This window comes from Rhipicephalus sanguineus, chromosome 4, assembly GCF_013339695.2.
Source record: "Rhipicephalus sanguineus isolate Rsan-2018 chromosome 4, BIME_Rsan_1.4, whole genome shotgun sequence".
In the NCBI taxonomy this organism is placed as follows: Eukaryota; Metazoa; Arthropoda; class Arachnida; order Ixodida; family Ixodidae; genus Rhipicephalus; species Rhipicephalus sanguineus.
Window position 1 is genome coordinate 7028661 of NC_051179.1, and position 14216 is coordinate 7042876.

A 14216-nucleotide genomic window follows, 5' to 3' on the forward strand; every position below is an offset into this window, starting at 1 on the left:
CATACAACCACTAGCGAATGCATACAGACTACATTCGCAAAGCAGCAATAACAGTGGCAAACCCGAAACAAAAATAGAAAAAAAGGTCGCAGTGGTTATGTCAGTTAATGTGAGGGTCTCCAGACATGCCCGCACACAGTGAGAAAACTGTGTGTCAGCCATACAACCACTAGCGAATGCATACAAAGACTACATTCGCAAAGCAGCAATAACAGTGGCAAACCCGAAACAAAAATAGAAAAAAAGGTCGCAGTGGTTATGTCAGTTAATGTGAGGGTCTAAATAAGGGGCCCAACCTGTGGGCACATTCTGGCCCATCAGTGTTCTGAAACCACCCTTAGGGAAAGAATTCCAATAGTGACCATTCTGTGGAAGCAATGCCATCTTCAAACGCTGGAAAATGCACACGCACACACACACAAAAGAAAACAGCTTGAAAATAGGCCTAGGATGGCAGCGATTGACCGGTTGGCCTGTTGTTGCGCATTTTGTGACTCCCATAGTGTCTTGAAAGTGAATGTTGTATCATGTTCCATTTGAAATCAGTGTTAGCAATTTCAGAGCAGCTGCTTGTGGACACTAGTGTGCCTAGAATGCTTTTTTCTTAAATTTGACTTTTGGACCCTGTTTTGCAGTTCTAAGAACACCTTAATAAGCAGGTTTGCATTTCGTTGAAAGTTTATTTTTCCTTGGTGCAGTGTGATTGAGTGGTTGCCCCCCAGCAAGAAGCGATGGCGGGACTACCTCCGTACATGCTGGGCCAGCCATACGTGATGGGTGTGCTGGCCCAGCAGCAGGCCATGGCCGCTCAGCTGGCTGCCCAAGTGCATGCACAGATGCAGCAGCAGCAGCAGCAGCACCTGCAGCAGCAGCAGCAGCTTCAGCAGCAGCAGCAGCAGCGTCAGCAAGAAGCCATCTCTGAGGAGAAGCTTCAGGAGAAAGGTGCTTGACAAGCATGTATTAATTTGCCATGATTGTGGGAAACTGAGCTGGCAGTGCTTCCAACGAGAGAACAGTGTTTACGGGCTCATAGTTATATCAGGAATTGCCAATTGCCCGCTACATTTTAAGCACTTCTGAAGCAACAGCAGGAGTGCTGTCTCAGACGCAGTTCCTTGGCTTTTATTATTATCTTAATATTTTAGTTCATAGTGCCGACTCGAGGTCCTAGCAGGGTAGGCAATACATATGAAAATAAAACAGCATTGAACGAAAGGAGCGGCCGCAATTTGTGTGCAATAACGCTGTTCCACTGAGCAATAAGCAAAACAGCAGCCATGTATAGATACCTTGAAGTTATTGTGCTTGTTATAACCTGCTTTGCTAAAACAGTTCTACTCATGCATGGTCCTTAGAAGGTCATTATGTGCGTAATATGGTGTTAGTGCATTTTGTTGGTGATGTCAGGTATGCCTGCTAGTTAAAATAAAAACCAGTGAAACTATGCGCTAGAGCTGCATTTTCCTAGCTGGTATGTTGCAACTGAGGAACGGTTCTCATGGGGTAGGCATGTTGGAAAGTGCACTCCGAGCTCGTCTTGGGGCCAGAGTGTCCATCCTTTTCATTCAGCTTGACCCTGTTTGACCATGTCATTAGCCGCATGAACAGTGGTGCAGGAGGCAACCGTGACGTGTTCCCGGTTCTAGCATGCAAAAGCATGGCCTTCGAGATCTTTATTCATATCCAGGAATGGTACCTGCGCTCTATTTTGACCATAAAATTGTTTGACCATAAAATTGTGTGGCAAAACGTACGTGGGCCAGACTGGCCGCTGCCTGAACATCCGTCTGCGCGAGCACCACAGCTCCTTAAGATGTGCCCCGTCGTCAAATTTGGCCTTACATTGCCGTCAGTGTGGGTGCGATCCGCAGTTTGAACTAACCTCCGTTTTATTTCGTCACAAGGTACAATTAACTCGTGAGATAACTGAGGCTTGCATCATCCAGAGGCAAGGCACCTCGTGCGTAAGCCAGCCGTCTGTACACCTACACGATAAGGAACTATCATTCCTTAGTGTAGCGTCCTAATATCGCGTCAGTACCTGTCGCGCGTGGAATGTCGCGCGTGGAATCGAAAAGAGTGTATGAAACTTTTTGTTTTTCTAAATGAGTGAATCTTTTGTTGTTTTTTTGGGGTGTGTTCGCCGTCCGACGCATGTGGTATTCTGCGCAGTAGTACGAATGGTTTTTTTGTTAGTCTAAAGAGTTGTATTATGAGCCGATAGTTGATATCGTTGTGATTAGTGGTGTATATATTCTTGCGTGTTCCAAAATAAACGTGGTTTGAAGTTAGCGCTTGTGCTGTCTACGTCTCTATCTTTTGTTCCGTGTTTTTGCGCTACCCAGTCGAAGTAATGTAGAAGTCCCCGTTGACACTAAAGTATGTTCCCTTGAGGCAGTACTCCAGTAGGCGGCACAGCTCATCGGTGCTCAGGCAGGTTTTTTCACTCAGGAGTTCGTCGTCATTCAAAGCTGCCCGTGCGCAAGACACCGCTAGTGTTATGGGCACGCTGGTGAACAGGGACACGACGTCGAACGAGACGAGGCACTCATCACTGCTCACGGTCACTTCCTTCATGCGCTCCACGAAGTGGCTGGCGTTGCGTATGTGGGTTGGTGTTTTTCCCACGAGCGGCGCCAGAGTCCGGTGGAGATATTGGGACAGCGCACGGAGTGGAGAAGATGTAAAATCCATGATCGGACGGAGCGGGATGGTGGGCTTATGGATCTTTGGAAGCCCGTAAAATCCTGGTGCAGAGCCGTTCCTGCAGATGAGCTGGAGATAGATGGTTCTTGCCTCTTGGTGTCCTTTGAAGATATCCGCCAGAAGCTTGTTCAGTTCCCTTTGGACTTTTGGTGTGGGGTCTTTCGTCAGCTTTTCATAGGCCGGGCTTTGGAGCAAATCCTGAACTTTGTCGTCGTACGCCTCCCCATCATAGAAACGGAAAGGAATCTGGGAAGGAGGCTCTTACTCGAGTCGTGGCACATCCAGAACACACCTGCGAATGCTGCGAATGTGAACCGGTCCCTCGGAACAATGCATCCGATATACGTGCACGGCCTCCGGAACGTGAGGGAGAGAGAAAGGCGGAGCCAAAAACAAGCCGCGACGAAGCCTCCCTGATCAGCACAGTCACCTCTGAAGAAGAGACCAAGCCGGTCTCGAAACGTCGGGTTTCCTCCAAGAATTTGTGGCTGGAGGTATTTCAACTTCTTAATTCTTCCACCCAGCCAGACAGACTTCTGTCGAAATGTTTACACTTAAGTCTTTAAGCACTGACTTTGGTCAAGAGGCGGCTCTTCTCGCAAAGCGTTACGTGAACGTAGCACGAGGCATCACGACCTATCGGACTCATCTCAACTTCTCGAAGACCTGCCGGGAGATGAACGCAATACCGCAAAGCCTTCAACTTAAACGCATGGTGCACACGGCGGAGGGCAACAAGATCGTCGCACAAGCTGAACGACGCCTGCTCAAAGCCCGAATCCATGAGTGCCACAACGTGATCAAGAAGAAGGAATTAGACCTGTTCTTCCTTCGACGACAGCTACAACATCGACTGCCCAACATCTTTCCGTCGTTGGAAGAATTCGCGCGGGATGTGGCTGCAACAACAGCTTGGAAGCAACAAGCAGCTCACAAAGGCAAGCTTGCGACGCTTCAAGGAAAATGCCACTGCAGTCCGGTCAACGGAAATTTCGTCGTCAACTTGTCCTCCAGACAACTCTCCCCGACCGAGCACGACGTGCTGGCAAAGGGACACAATTTTAACACGACCACGACGTGTCCGCCACTACCAAAGATCATTGCGGCTGCCGAGGAAGGCATCAGGAGACTCGACAGTGGAATTCGAGAGAACATCAGTCTCAAGGCCATCGGTGTACTATCAAAAATAGGAAAACGCCGTGAGCACAACCAGTCGAGAGAGGAGAGCAATGCGATCCGTGCGCTCCGAAAGGATCAGAAGATTGTCATCCTCGCGGCCGACAAAGGCAACGTGATGGTCCTGCTTGATAGGGAGGCGTACGACGACAAAGTTCAGGATTTGCTCCAAAGCCCGGCCTATGAAAAGCTGACGAAAGACCCCACACCAAGAGTCCAAAGGGAACTGAACAAGCTTCTGGTGGATATCTTCAAAGGACACCAAGAGGCAAGAACCATCTATCTCCAGCTCACCTGCAGGAACGGCTCTGCACCAGGATTTTACGGGCTTCCAAAGATCCATAAGCCCACCATCCCGCTCCGTCCGATCATGGATTTTACATCTTCTCCACTCCGTGCGCTGTCCCAATATCTCCACCGGACTCTGGCGCCGCTCGTGGGAAAAACACCAACCCACATACGCAGCGCCAGCCACTTCGTGGAGCGCATGAAGGAAGTGACCGTGAGCAGTGATGAGTGCCTCGTCTCGTTTGACGTCGTGTCTCTGTTCACCAGCGTGCCCATAACACTAGCGGTGTCTTGCGCACGGGCAGCTTTGAATGACGACGAACTCCTGAGTGAAAAAACCTGCCTGAGCACCGATGAGCTGTGCCGCCTACTGGAGTACTGCCTCAAGGGAACATACTTTAGTGTCAACGGGGACTTCTACAGACAGGCAAACGGGACCGCGATGGGAGCAGCAGTCTCCATTACAGCTGCGAACCTCACAATGGAGCACGTAGAAGAGGCGGCACTGCGTTCCTTTATTGACAGGCCGAAAGTATTTGTGAGGTATGTGAACGACTGCTTCTGCATCATAAAGAGGACAGCGGTAGACAGCTTCCTCGAACATCTTAACTCCGTCGACCAAGCAATCCAGTTTACGGTGGAAAGAGAACAAGACGGAGCGCTACCGTTCCTCGATGTTTTAGTACGACGACAAGGCGAACGCATGACCTTCTCGGTGTACAGAAAACCAACGCACACAGGCAGGTATTTGCATTTCACCTCGAGTCACCCCACTGCCCACAAAGCTTCCGTGGTGTCGGCACTCTTTCCACGAGCAAGAGCCATCTGCACATCAGAAGGAGAGAGAAAGAGAGAAGAAGAGAGGGTCGTGGCCGAGTTAAGAAAGAACGGATACACGACAGCTTTCATCCGCCGTGTGGCACGTCGCATGTCGAGAGATCAGCTTCCCCACTGCGGAGACGCATCTGTGAACGACACACGCGACCCTCCTCCCACGCTGGCCACTCCACCGGATACAATGGTATCGAAGAAACCAGCCCAACGAGTCGTCATCCCGTATGTTCCGGGAACTAGCGAACAGCTCGCCAGGGTTCTCGGAAAAGCTGGGGTCACGGTGGTTCACAAGCCGGCCTCAACGCTCGCTCGCTTACTACCGCGGCCGAAAGATCGACCACCCCGGGAGCAACACCAGGGCGTGGTCTACAAAGTGTCATGTGCTGACTGTCCAGCGAGCTACATAGGCGAGAGTAAGTGCTTCCCGGAAAGAATGCGCCAACACAAAAACGACGTCAGGAAGATGGAAATACAACGCAGTGCCCTTGCAGAGCATTGCGAGAAGCACGACCACAAAATTGACTTCGAGGGCGCTTCCATCATAGAAACGGAAAGGAATCTGGGAAGGAGGCTCTTACTCGAGTCGTGGCACATCCAGAACACACCTGCGAATGTGAACCGGTCCCTCGGAACAATGCCTCCGATCTACGTGCACGGCCTCCGGAGCGTGAGGGAAAGAGAAAGGCGGAGCCAAAAACAAGCTGCGACGAAGCCTCCCTGATCAGCACAGTCACCCCTGAAGAAGAGACCAAGCCGGTCTCGAAACGTCGGGTTTCCTCCAAGAATTTGTGGCTGGAGGTATTTCAACTTCTTAATTCTTCCACCCAGCCAGACAGACTTCTGTCGAAATGTTTACATTTAAAAATTGTTTTGGCCCACACAGTCAGCAATATTAAGGCCTACGAGATGTGTTTCTGTGTCTCATCATCATCATAATCATCATCATCATCATTTATTAAACCTTAAGGGGGGACACTGGTCTTGGCGACGAAAAAACGCCAAAAAAAATCGATTTTTCAGTTTGGTGATTTTCGTTTTCTTCATATCATCCCGCACCTGCCAGCAAAAAATGAACTCGAAATGACGCGTCGTTGAGCCAAAAAATGTCGTGTTTATTCATCCCAGCACTTGGTTTCGCTTACGAAAATGCCGAAAACAGCCCCCTTTTGCGTTGCTCGGATCGCGCTAACCACTCATCGGACCGCGGCCATCTTAGTCTCGTTTGAAAGAGCTTCTGTTGAGCTCGCTTTCCCGCCAGGAACGAACCTTCAATGCTGCAGCCAGTCTGCGCTACCAGGCAAAAACAAGCGACAAAACCGTGCCGTATCATTGGTCCATAGCAGTCACGTGAGTGAACAGCGGCTTGTGATTGGAGCGCGGGGACTGACAACACTGGTAGATCACGCGCGCGCGGCCGCAAACACGCGCGTTGTCACTGCCATTTCGGAAGTTTTGTAGTTTTGCGATCGAAATCGAGATGCCGAACCGTGCTCGAAAGTTCCGCACACTGCACAAATTCGGCAAGCGACGGAAAAAATGTGCTGTGCATCCCAAGGAGTCATCGCAGCCAGCGGCGGCTACGTCGGCAGAGCCGAGCGGGACAGGAGACCGGCAGACGCCGCGATGCAGCAGCCCGACACAAAGGCAGCCTTCGATCGCTACAACTTCTACCAGTGGCGACACGCGCTCAGAGTGCCATAAATCATCGCGACTGCCGACGAAGATATCTGCAGATCTCGGCGGAAGAGCGCAACGGATTCCGCGACGAAGTGGCGCTGCAACACAAGCGATCGCGACGGCGACCACGGTGCCGTCGGAATCAGCTGATTGCGGTGATACTTCAACAAGGCGCCAGGAAACAATGCCGCTGCTTGTGATTACGACAGCAGAGAATGCTGCTGCAGCAGATCTCGCAGCCGGAGAAAGCGTGGCGGCGACTGCGACCGCTGCCTGCAGTACTTCAAGTATGCGCGATCGAGCTGCGAGGATAGACGCGACATTTTTGACATCGGCTGACCGGGAACTCATCGAGCGTCGCGCACAGCAAAAAGCAGTGGAACTTTCCTCGGTCTCGGCAACCGATCGCAAAATGAGTGTTCTCGCGAGTCAGCGCGGCACCGAAAGTTCGTCGGCCCCGACGTATACCATGGTTGACCTCGACATGGTGAACAGTTTACTAAACGAACGTTCTGCTTGCCGAGTGTGCCGTGGTCAGTTGACCATCGAACGCGACGCGCGTGAGTACGGCGTAGCCGTTAAGCTGAAGCTTCACTGCAGCAACTGCGGAGAAGTTGGTTCGAAATGGAGCTCGCGACGGGTTGGTGGCAGTAGTAACTGCAACCCGTTCGAAATCAACGTTCGCACGGCGCGTGCGGTTCAGAGCACTGGGAATGGTCAGGCAGCTCTGAATGACATCTTTGCCGCTATCGGTGTTTCACATCGGGGCCTTCACACGAAAACGTACCAAGAGTACTTGAAAATGAAGCTTCAGCCAGCAGCAACGAGAGCTTGTGCCGAACATTTGACTAAGTGTGCCACAGTGGTAAAGAGCCTCTACAAGGACCTCAATTTCGGCAACCCCGGAAATATTGCCGTCTCTTTTGATGGAAGCTGGCACACAAGAGGACACACCTCTCACATTGGAATAGCCACTGTGATAGAAGTTTTTTCAGGTTATGTGCTAGACTATGTTGTGCTTTCCAATTTTTGCCTCGGCTGTGAATGTGGTCCAAAACCCGAGAGCCCAGAATACTCTGAATGGAAAGCCAAACATTCATGCCAGAAAAATACCTCATGCAAGGCTGGCCAAATGGAAGTAGAGGCAGCAATGATTTTATTTCAGCGCTCCCTTTCGCTTCATGGCCTCAGGTACACCACCATGCTTTGTGATGGTGACAGCCGGTCGTACAGTGCTGTCAAAGAAGCTAAGGTGTACGGCTTCATAAATGTTGAAAAAGAAGACTGCTCGAACCATGTGCAGAAGCGCATGGGGACTGCGCTTCGGAACCTCGTGCAGAAGCACAAAGGGGACAGCAGCGAGCGCATCAGTGGCAAGGGCCGCCTCACGGGTGACCTCATCACAAAATTGACGAGTTATTACGGCTGGGCTCTCAAATCCCATTCTGGGAATGTGGATGAGATGCACAAGGCTGTGTGGGCTACGTATTATCATGTGACATCCACTGACGAGAAATCTAACCACAGCTTCTGTCCACACGGCCCCGAGTCTTGGTGCAAGCATAATGCAGCCATGGCAAGGAATGAGCCCATCCCAAAAAGCAAGTACAATTTGCCAGAGGCTGTGAGCAATGCACTGCGTCCTGTTTATGAACGCTTGTCCGACAAGGAGCTCCTGCAGAGATGCACCAGAGGGAAGACGCAGAATGCGAATGAGGCCTTGCATTCGGTCATTTGGAGCCTCTCACCGAAGGACAAGAACGCGTCATTGTTTGCCGTTGAGACTGCCGTGGCAGATGCTGTTATGCGTTTCAACTTCGGGAACAAGGAATCTAGTTCGCTTATTTTGCGTGAACTGCAGCTAGATCAAACATGCACAGGTAACCAGCGGGTGGTTGAGAAAGACTATCGCCGTGCCGTCGGCTCAGAGAGGAAACGTGCATCTTCAGCGGCGTTCCAGGCAGCCGCAAAGAAGAAGCACAAGCAAAAGCCTGCTTCAGACTACTCCGCAGGGGCTTTCTGAGTGATTGTGAACACAAGTGCTGTGGCTTTCATGCATGAAATTTTCATTTTCACAACTTTTTCAGTTTTTTGCGTTTTTCTCAAATACAGATTTTTGCATGTTTTGAATTTTGGGATGAGCACTGTGTCGCTAATACTGATTCGATTTTCTTGATTTTTTTTTGTTTGAATGCTAGGGAATTGGAGTGTGCAAGAAAACCTTGATAAAATGTTTAAGGACATTGTAAAATTTTGAAATTTTCCAGAAATCACCAGTGAAAATTCAAAGCTAAGAGACTGCGACATAAAAACTTCATAACTTTGGGTAAAATTTAGATACTAGCATTAAATTGCATATTTGCACTATTTGAATATTCAGCAACATACAGGTTCAATTTTAGCTCTTTTGATGCATTACTTTTTATGCAAGTCACATCCCAAATTCATAAAATAAGAATAGTTGTAACTTTTTTTTGGATTGATGTAAAGAAAATGTAATTACATATTTTTAATCAGTGTACAAAGCTGAATATTCCCTGAAAAAATCATGTCTCTAGGCCTAATACTAATATATTTCACTATCGGGTCCCATGTCCCCCCTTAAGGACCCTAAACAGGGCATTACATAAGGGGGGTGGGGTGGGGGGACGGTTACAAGGTTGAAATGAGGCATAGTTCAGCAAATGCCTAGGAAAAAAAAAAAAAAAAAACCCAACAGCGCTACAGAAAGTACAAGGCACGCAAGAGAAATTATTTCCTGGCCAGTGTTTGCTGAAAAAGAGGCGTACAACGCAATGATAAGAGGGAGCTAAAATTAGAATTAACAAAAACACAACAGACAAAGAGAAGTCGAAACAAGTGGACTTCATGATACAAGCCTTAGTGGGCACAAAACATATTAAGTACAATATCTGTAGTATACAACGGCGAAATAGTGAAAAAAAAATTACATGAATACAAAAAATGCATAATTAAAGTCATTTAACAAAGAGCGTACTTAAGGACTCCTTGAATTTTTCAGAATTTTTTTCAATGGCAATAGATTCCGGAAGGCAATTCCAATCCTCGATGGCTGCGGGAAGAAATGATTTATTAAATGTAAGGGTCGAACCGTGAAGGCATTGGATGCTGTTAGAATTGAACAGGCGGCAAGAAGTTCGAGCAGGTGGAAGTAACAGTGTACTATGCAGATGGGAAAAGTTGTGATATAGTTTATGGAACAGGGCGAGTCGGAAAATTTTGCGTCTTACTATTAAAGGAGGAAGTTCAAGAGATGATTTACCTATCATCATTATTGTCAAAGGGTGTCCCACAGTCTTTTTGTTTTGCCATTTTACTTGCATTCGTGAGGTGTTAAAGTGTGCTATATGTGCTTAGTTCTTAAAACGTCTCCAACTGCTGGTGTCAGTAGAACCTGACGCAGTGATTACGTTTATGTGGAGGACACCATTCTCACTTCCACGGTTTTATCTGCCAAGGGCCAAGGCGTGCACAATGACGGAAGGTTAGGAGGAGGTAAAGCAAGATGCACTTGCTACTTGTGCTGGGGTCAGTGTACTGTTCATTTGGCACGTGGGCCTAACATGCTGCTTGACTGTTTGGCCCAGCGTAGTCACCCAGCACTCCAGATTCCCTATGTGTCAGGGATCTGTTAGTTCCAGACTGTGTCAGTTGTGCCATTACTTGCCATGAGTGGTCACAACGCTGTCAAGGGGCCTCGCTTGGGCATTGGCGATGTCCAGACGTCTTTCACTCTCACCACCAAAGCTTTGCTGGCAAGACGACTATCCTCTGCCTGGTGCACGAGGCAGCGCCAGTCCTTGTCTTTGGTGACAGCTCCGCTCGTGTCTGTGTTGGTGCTTGTGACTCTTTCACCACTCTTCTTCTCCTTGCTGTCTTGTAGACACATTAAAAAATTTCATCAAGGCTTAAAAAAAATTACCTTTTTGATGAACGAGACAGATGCCACACAGTTCTCCTCAGCTTCGATAAATTCTCATGCAGTCTGGTTCGCACTTGTGCCTATAGCTGTGCACTTTTCAAACATTGGTACTCACTTGCACAGCTTGCAGTGGTCCAAATGCCCTGTACATCGACAGCTCTGGCCTACGAAGCACTTAAAGGGGTGGTGCCATCAAATTTCGAGGCTATAACAAGCCTGTTGTGGGTTTCCTCTGTATGCAAGGACATTCCACACGAAGGGTCGGGCACAGCAAACGTTTAGAATATATTTTAATTCACTTCCAAAGTGTACCTAAATGCCCATTCTCCCGATCGAAACCCATTGCTAGCGCGCCAACACTGACGTAGATCTGTAGGATGGGCAACGAAAGTTGTAGTGACGTCACACCAAATCTGCTGTATTAGCGTGAGTGTCCTCCGGACCTCCGCCACTTCCGCAACGCACGTACCGGCTGTAGTGAACTAGAATATATTTTAGTTCACTACAGTACCGGCAAAGCATCGGTTGCTACATCACTCGCCGACCCCGCAGGGGCGTCTGTGGAAGCAGGCGTTTGGTGTATAGCGACACCACGGACCCGAGCTAACGGGGGGGGTTTCGACCCCCTCCCACGCCTAGCCGTGCGTGGCTTTGCCGTGTCCGGGGAAAAGGGGATCCTGGGGGTTGAGCCGACGCCGGGTGATTGGACCTTTAAGACCCCCCGGCAGAGGCAACACACCCCTTTGGCCCCGGCTTCACGTAGACGGCACCCCTGGGCTGACCCACCCAGGGGAATTTGGCAGTCGCCTTTTCCTGTCTGTCTCTCTCTCCCCTCATCTTCGTCTTTCCCTCTCACTTTTAATCTTTCCTGTCCTCTCCTCTCTTCCATTTACTTCCGTTTTTCTTGGCGGTGAGGGTTAACCTTGTGTATATGCCCTCTCTTGGGCGCATTATATTTGGTTATAGTAGCTGTGTACAGCTGGCGTAGGCATGCTTTATATCAATATAAGTGCTGTCGCGTCCCCATGTTGGGCTCCATGGTGGGCGGCTGGCATGGCTGCCGAAACTATACTTAATATATGGCCTCAACCTCATTTCCTCGACTGAATGATCGTCCTCTCACAAAGAGAGGTCGCACCGAAGAGACTTTGAATGCCTTGCTCAAACCCAAAGAAATTTTTCCACGCTTCCACGTAATACACTGCGAAACACTCGACAAGAACGCAAGAACCATCTCTCCTTTTGTTGTATCGAAATGCCTCACCAATACACTCGGTCAAGGCTATAAGGCTACAAGAATGGCTTGTGGGGACCTTTTGCTAGAAGTTCAAAGTAAGACCCAGTATGAAAAACTTTCAAAACTTGCCTCTTTTGGAAGCACCCCTGTCTCTATTACACCACACCGATCCCTCAACAGTTCCCGAGGTTTTAACAAGACTGTTTGTTGGCCTAGTTGGTACTTGCTTAGTGACATCTTTTAGCCGCGAAAGAGCACAACACAAAGGAAAGAAACACACAACGACAGGACGGGCGGTGTAGTATCTGACCAAGACCTGCTCGACTTGACTGAGAGTGAGCTCCTTGAGGGCTGGAATGAACATCATGTAACACACGTACAGCGAATTAAAATCAGACGTGACGACAAAGAAATCCCGACAAAACACCTGATTATTACATTTTCGACAAGCACCCTACCACAATATCTCGAAACAGGCTACCTGAAACTAAAGGTCAGACCTTATATACCCAACCCGCGGCGTTGCTTTAAGTGCCAACGTTTCGGTCACGGCTCTCAGAGCTGCCGCGGCCGTCAAACATGTGCCAAGTGCAGTTCACACGATCACCCTGCAGACGACTGTGTGGAAACTCCCCTTTGTGCAAACTGCGAAGGTGCTCACCCAGCATACTCTCGTAGCTGTCCTTCATGGAAAAAAGAGAAAGAAATAATTACACTCAAGGTAACTGAAAATATCTCGTTTAAGGAGGCGCGCAAACGCTTTTCCTTCGCACAGGGTCCTACATTCGCGGACGTGGCGCGCAAGGGGGCAGTGCCACAAAGGTTTGCGGCGGCCGCACGTACCACGCACAGTGGACGGGCGGTAGCGCCATCCGCCCCCTCAGCGGAAGCAGCCCGGGCTGCTCCGCAACCAACAGGCATGCAGGCCTCCGGATCTGCAGGCCCAGGGCCTTCTGTTCAGGCAGAAAGCCCCAAAACTCTGACACCCGTGCGCGTTAGCCGCGAGCGGGCATCCAGCGTCTCTGCCGAGGCGATGGATACAACGGCAAGTCCAACGGCGTCTCAAGCGCCGAAGGAACGGCGCAGCTCGTTGGAGCGCGCCAAAAAAGGAAAAACCCGCATCACAGGGCCTGAAAAGGGCTCTGTGACTTAAGGCAATAGTTCTTCCAGTACACACAGCACTAATTTACACTCAAAGTGGAGACACAAATTCTACAATGGAACGTCAGAGGCCTACTAAGAAACCTCGACGATATCCAAGAGCTGCTACATGAACACTCACCAAAAGTGCTGTGTGTACAAGAAACACACCTAAAATCCAAGATCACTAATATTCTACGCCAATATGTCATATTCAGAAAGGACCGGGATGATGCCATCGCGTCATCCGGTGGTGTAGCTCTTATAGTAAATCAAGGAGTAGCGTGCACACATTTACCGCTCCGAACGTCCCTGGAGGCAGTGGCTGTTCGAGCGGTTCTTTTAAACAAACTCGTAACCATTTGCTCTCTCTGCATACCTCCACACTACCACCTTCACAAACATGAGTTCCAGTCCTTAATAGATGAACTACCAGAACCATACCTGGTGCTTGGGGACTTCAATGCACATAGCAGTGTATGGGGCTATTCTCGGTGCGATGCGCGAGGTCGTCTAATTGAACAATTCCTTTTCTCTTCGGGCGCTTGTCTGTTGAATCAGAAAGATCCAACATATTATAGCCTCGCTAACAATACATGCTCGTCTATAGATCTCAGCATTACATCTCCATTGCTTCTTCCCTTACTTAAATGGAAAGTCATTAATAACCCTTACGGAAGTGACCACTTTCCTATTGTTCTGAGCACACAAATAGTAAATGAATGTCCCCCACAGGTTCCCAAATGGCACATTGACAAAGCCGACTGGGAACAGTTTCGTAAGACTGCTCTCTTAAGTTGGACAGACATGTGTGATTTAAGCATAGGTGCAGCTGTAGACTACTTCACAGCTTTTTTTGATTAATGCTGCCACCAAATGTATCCCACAAACAAGTGGACTGTCTGGCAAACGACGGGCCCCATGGTGGAACAATGAATGCCAGAAGGCGCGCAAAAAACAAAACAAAGCATGGAGGTTGCTTCGGGACTCTCCGACAGCCGAGAACCTTGACAGTTTTAAAAACATAAAATCTCAAGGCAGGAGAACGCGCCGACAGGCAAGAAGAGAAAGTTGGGAGAAGTTTTTAACGGGGATCAATTCGTATACACAGGAAGCTAAAGTCTGGAATATGGTTAGTAGGGTAGCAGGGCGGCAAGTACATTCACTTCCTCTAGTACACACACAAGGCGACACCTTGGAAGACCAGGCAAACTT

General features: G+C 49.2%; 1 protein-coding gene across 1 annotated transcript in view; it reads left to right on the plus strand.

The window, feature by feature from the left end:
• The window catches only part of LOC119389333 (pre-mRNA-processing-splicing factor 8), a 619528-nt gene that overhangs the window by 30608 nt on the left and 574704 nt on the right, over positions 1–14216 (plus strand). Inside the window, exon 2 of the mRNA XM_037656539.1 lies at positions 699–942. Within this exon, the coding sequence (XP_037512467.1) occupies positions 732–942 (211 nt within the window). The 5' untranslated portion in view covers positions 699–731. The remainder of the gene's footprint in view (positions 1–698; positions 943–14216) is intronic.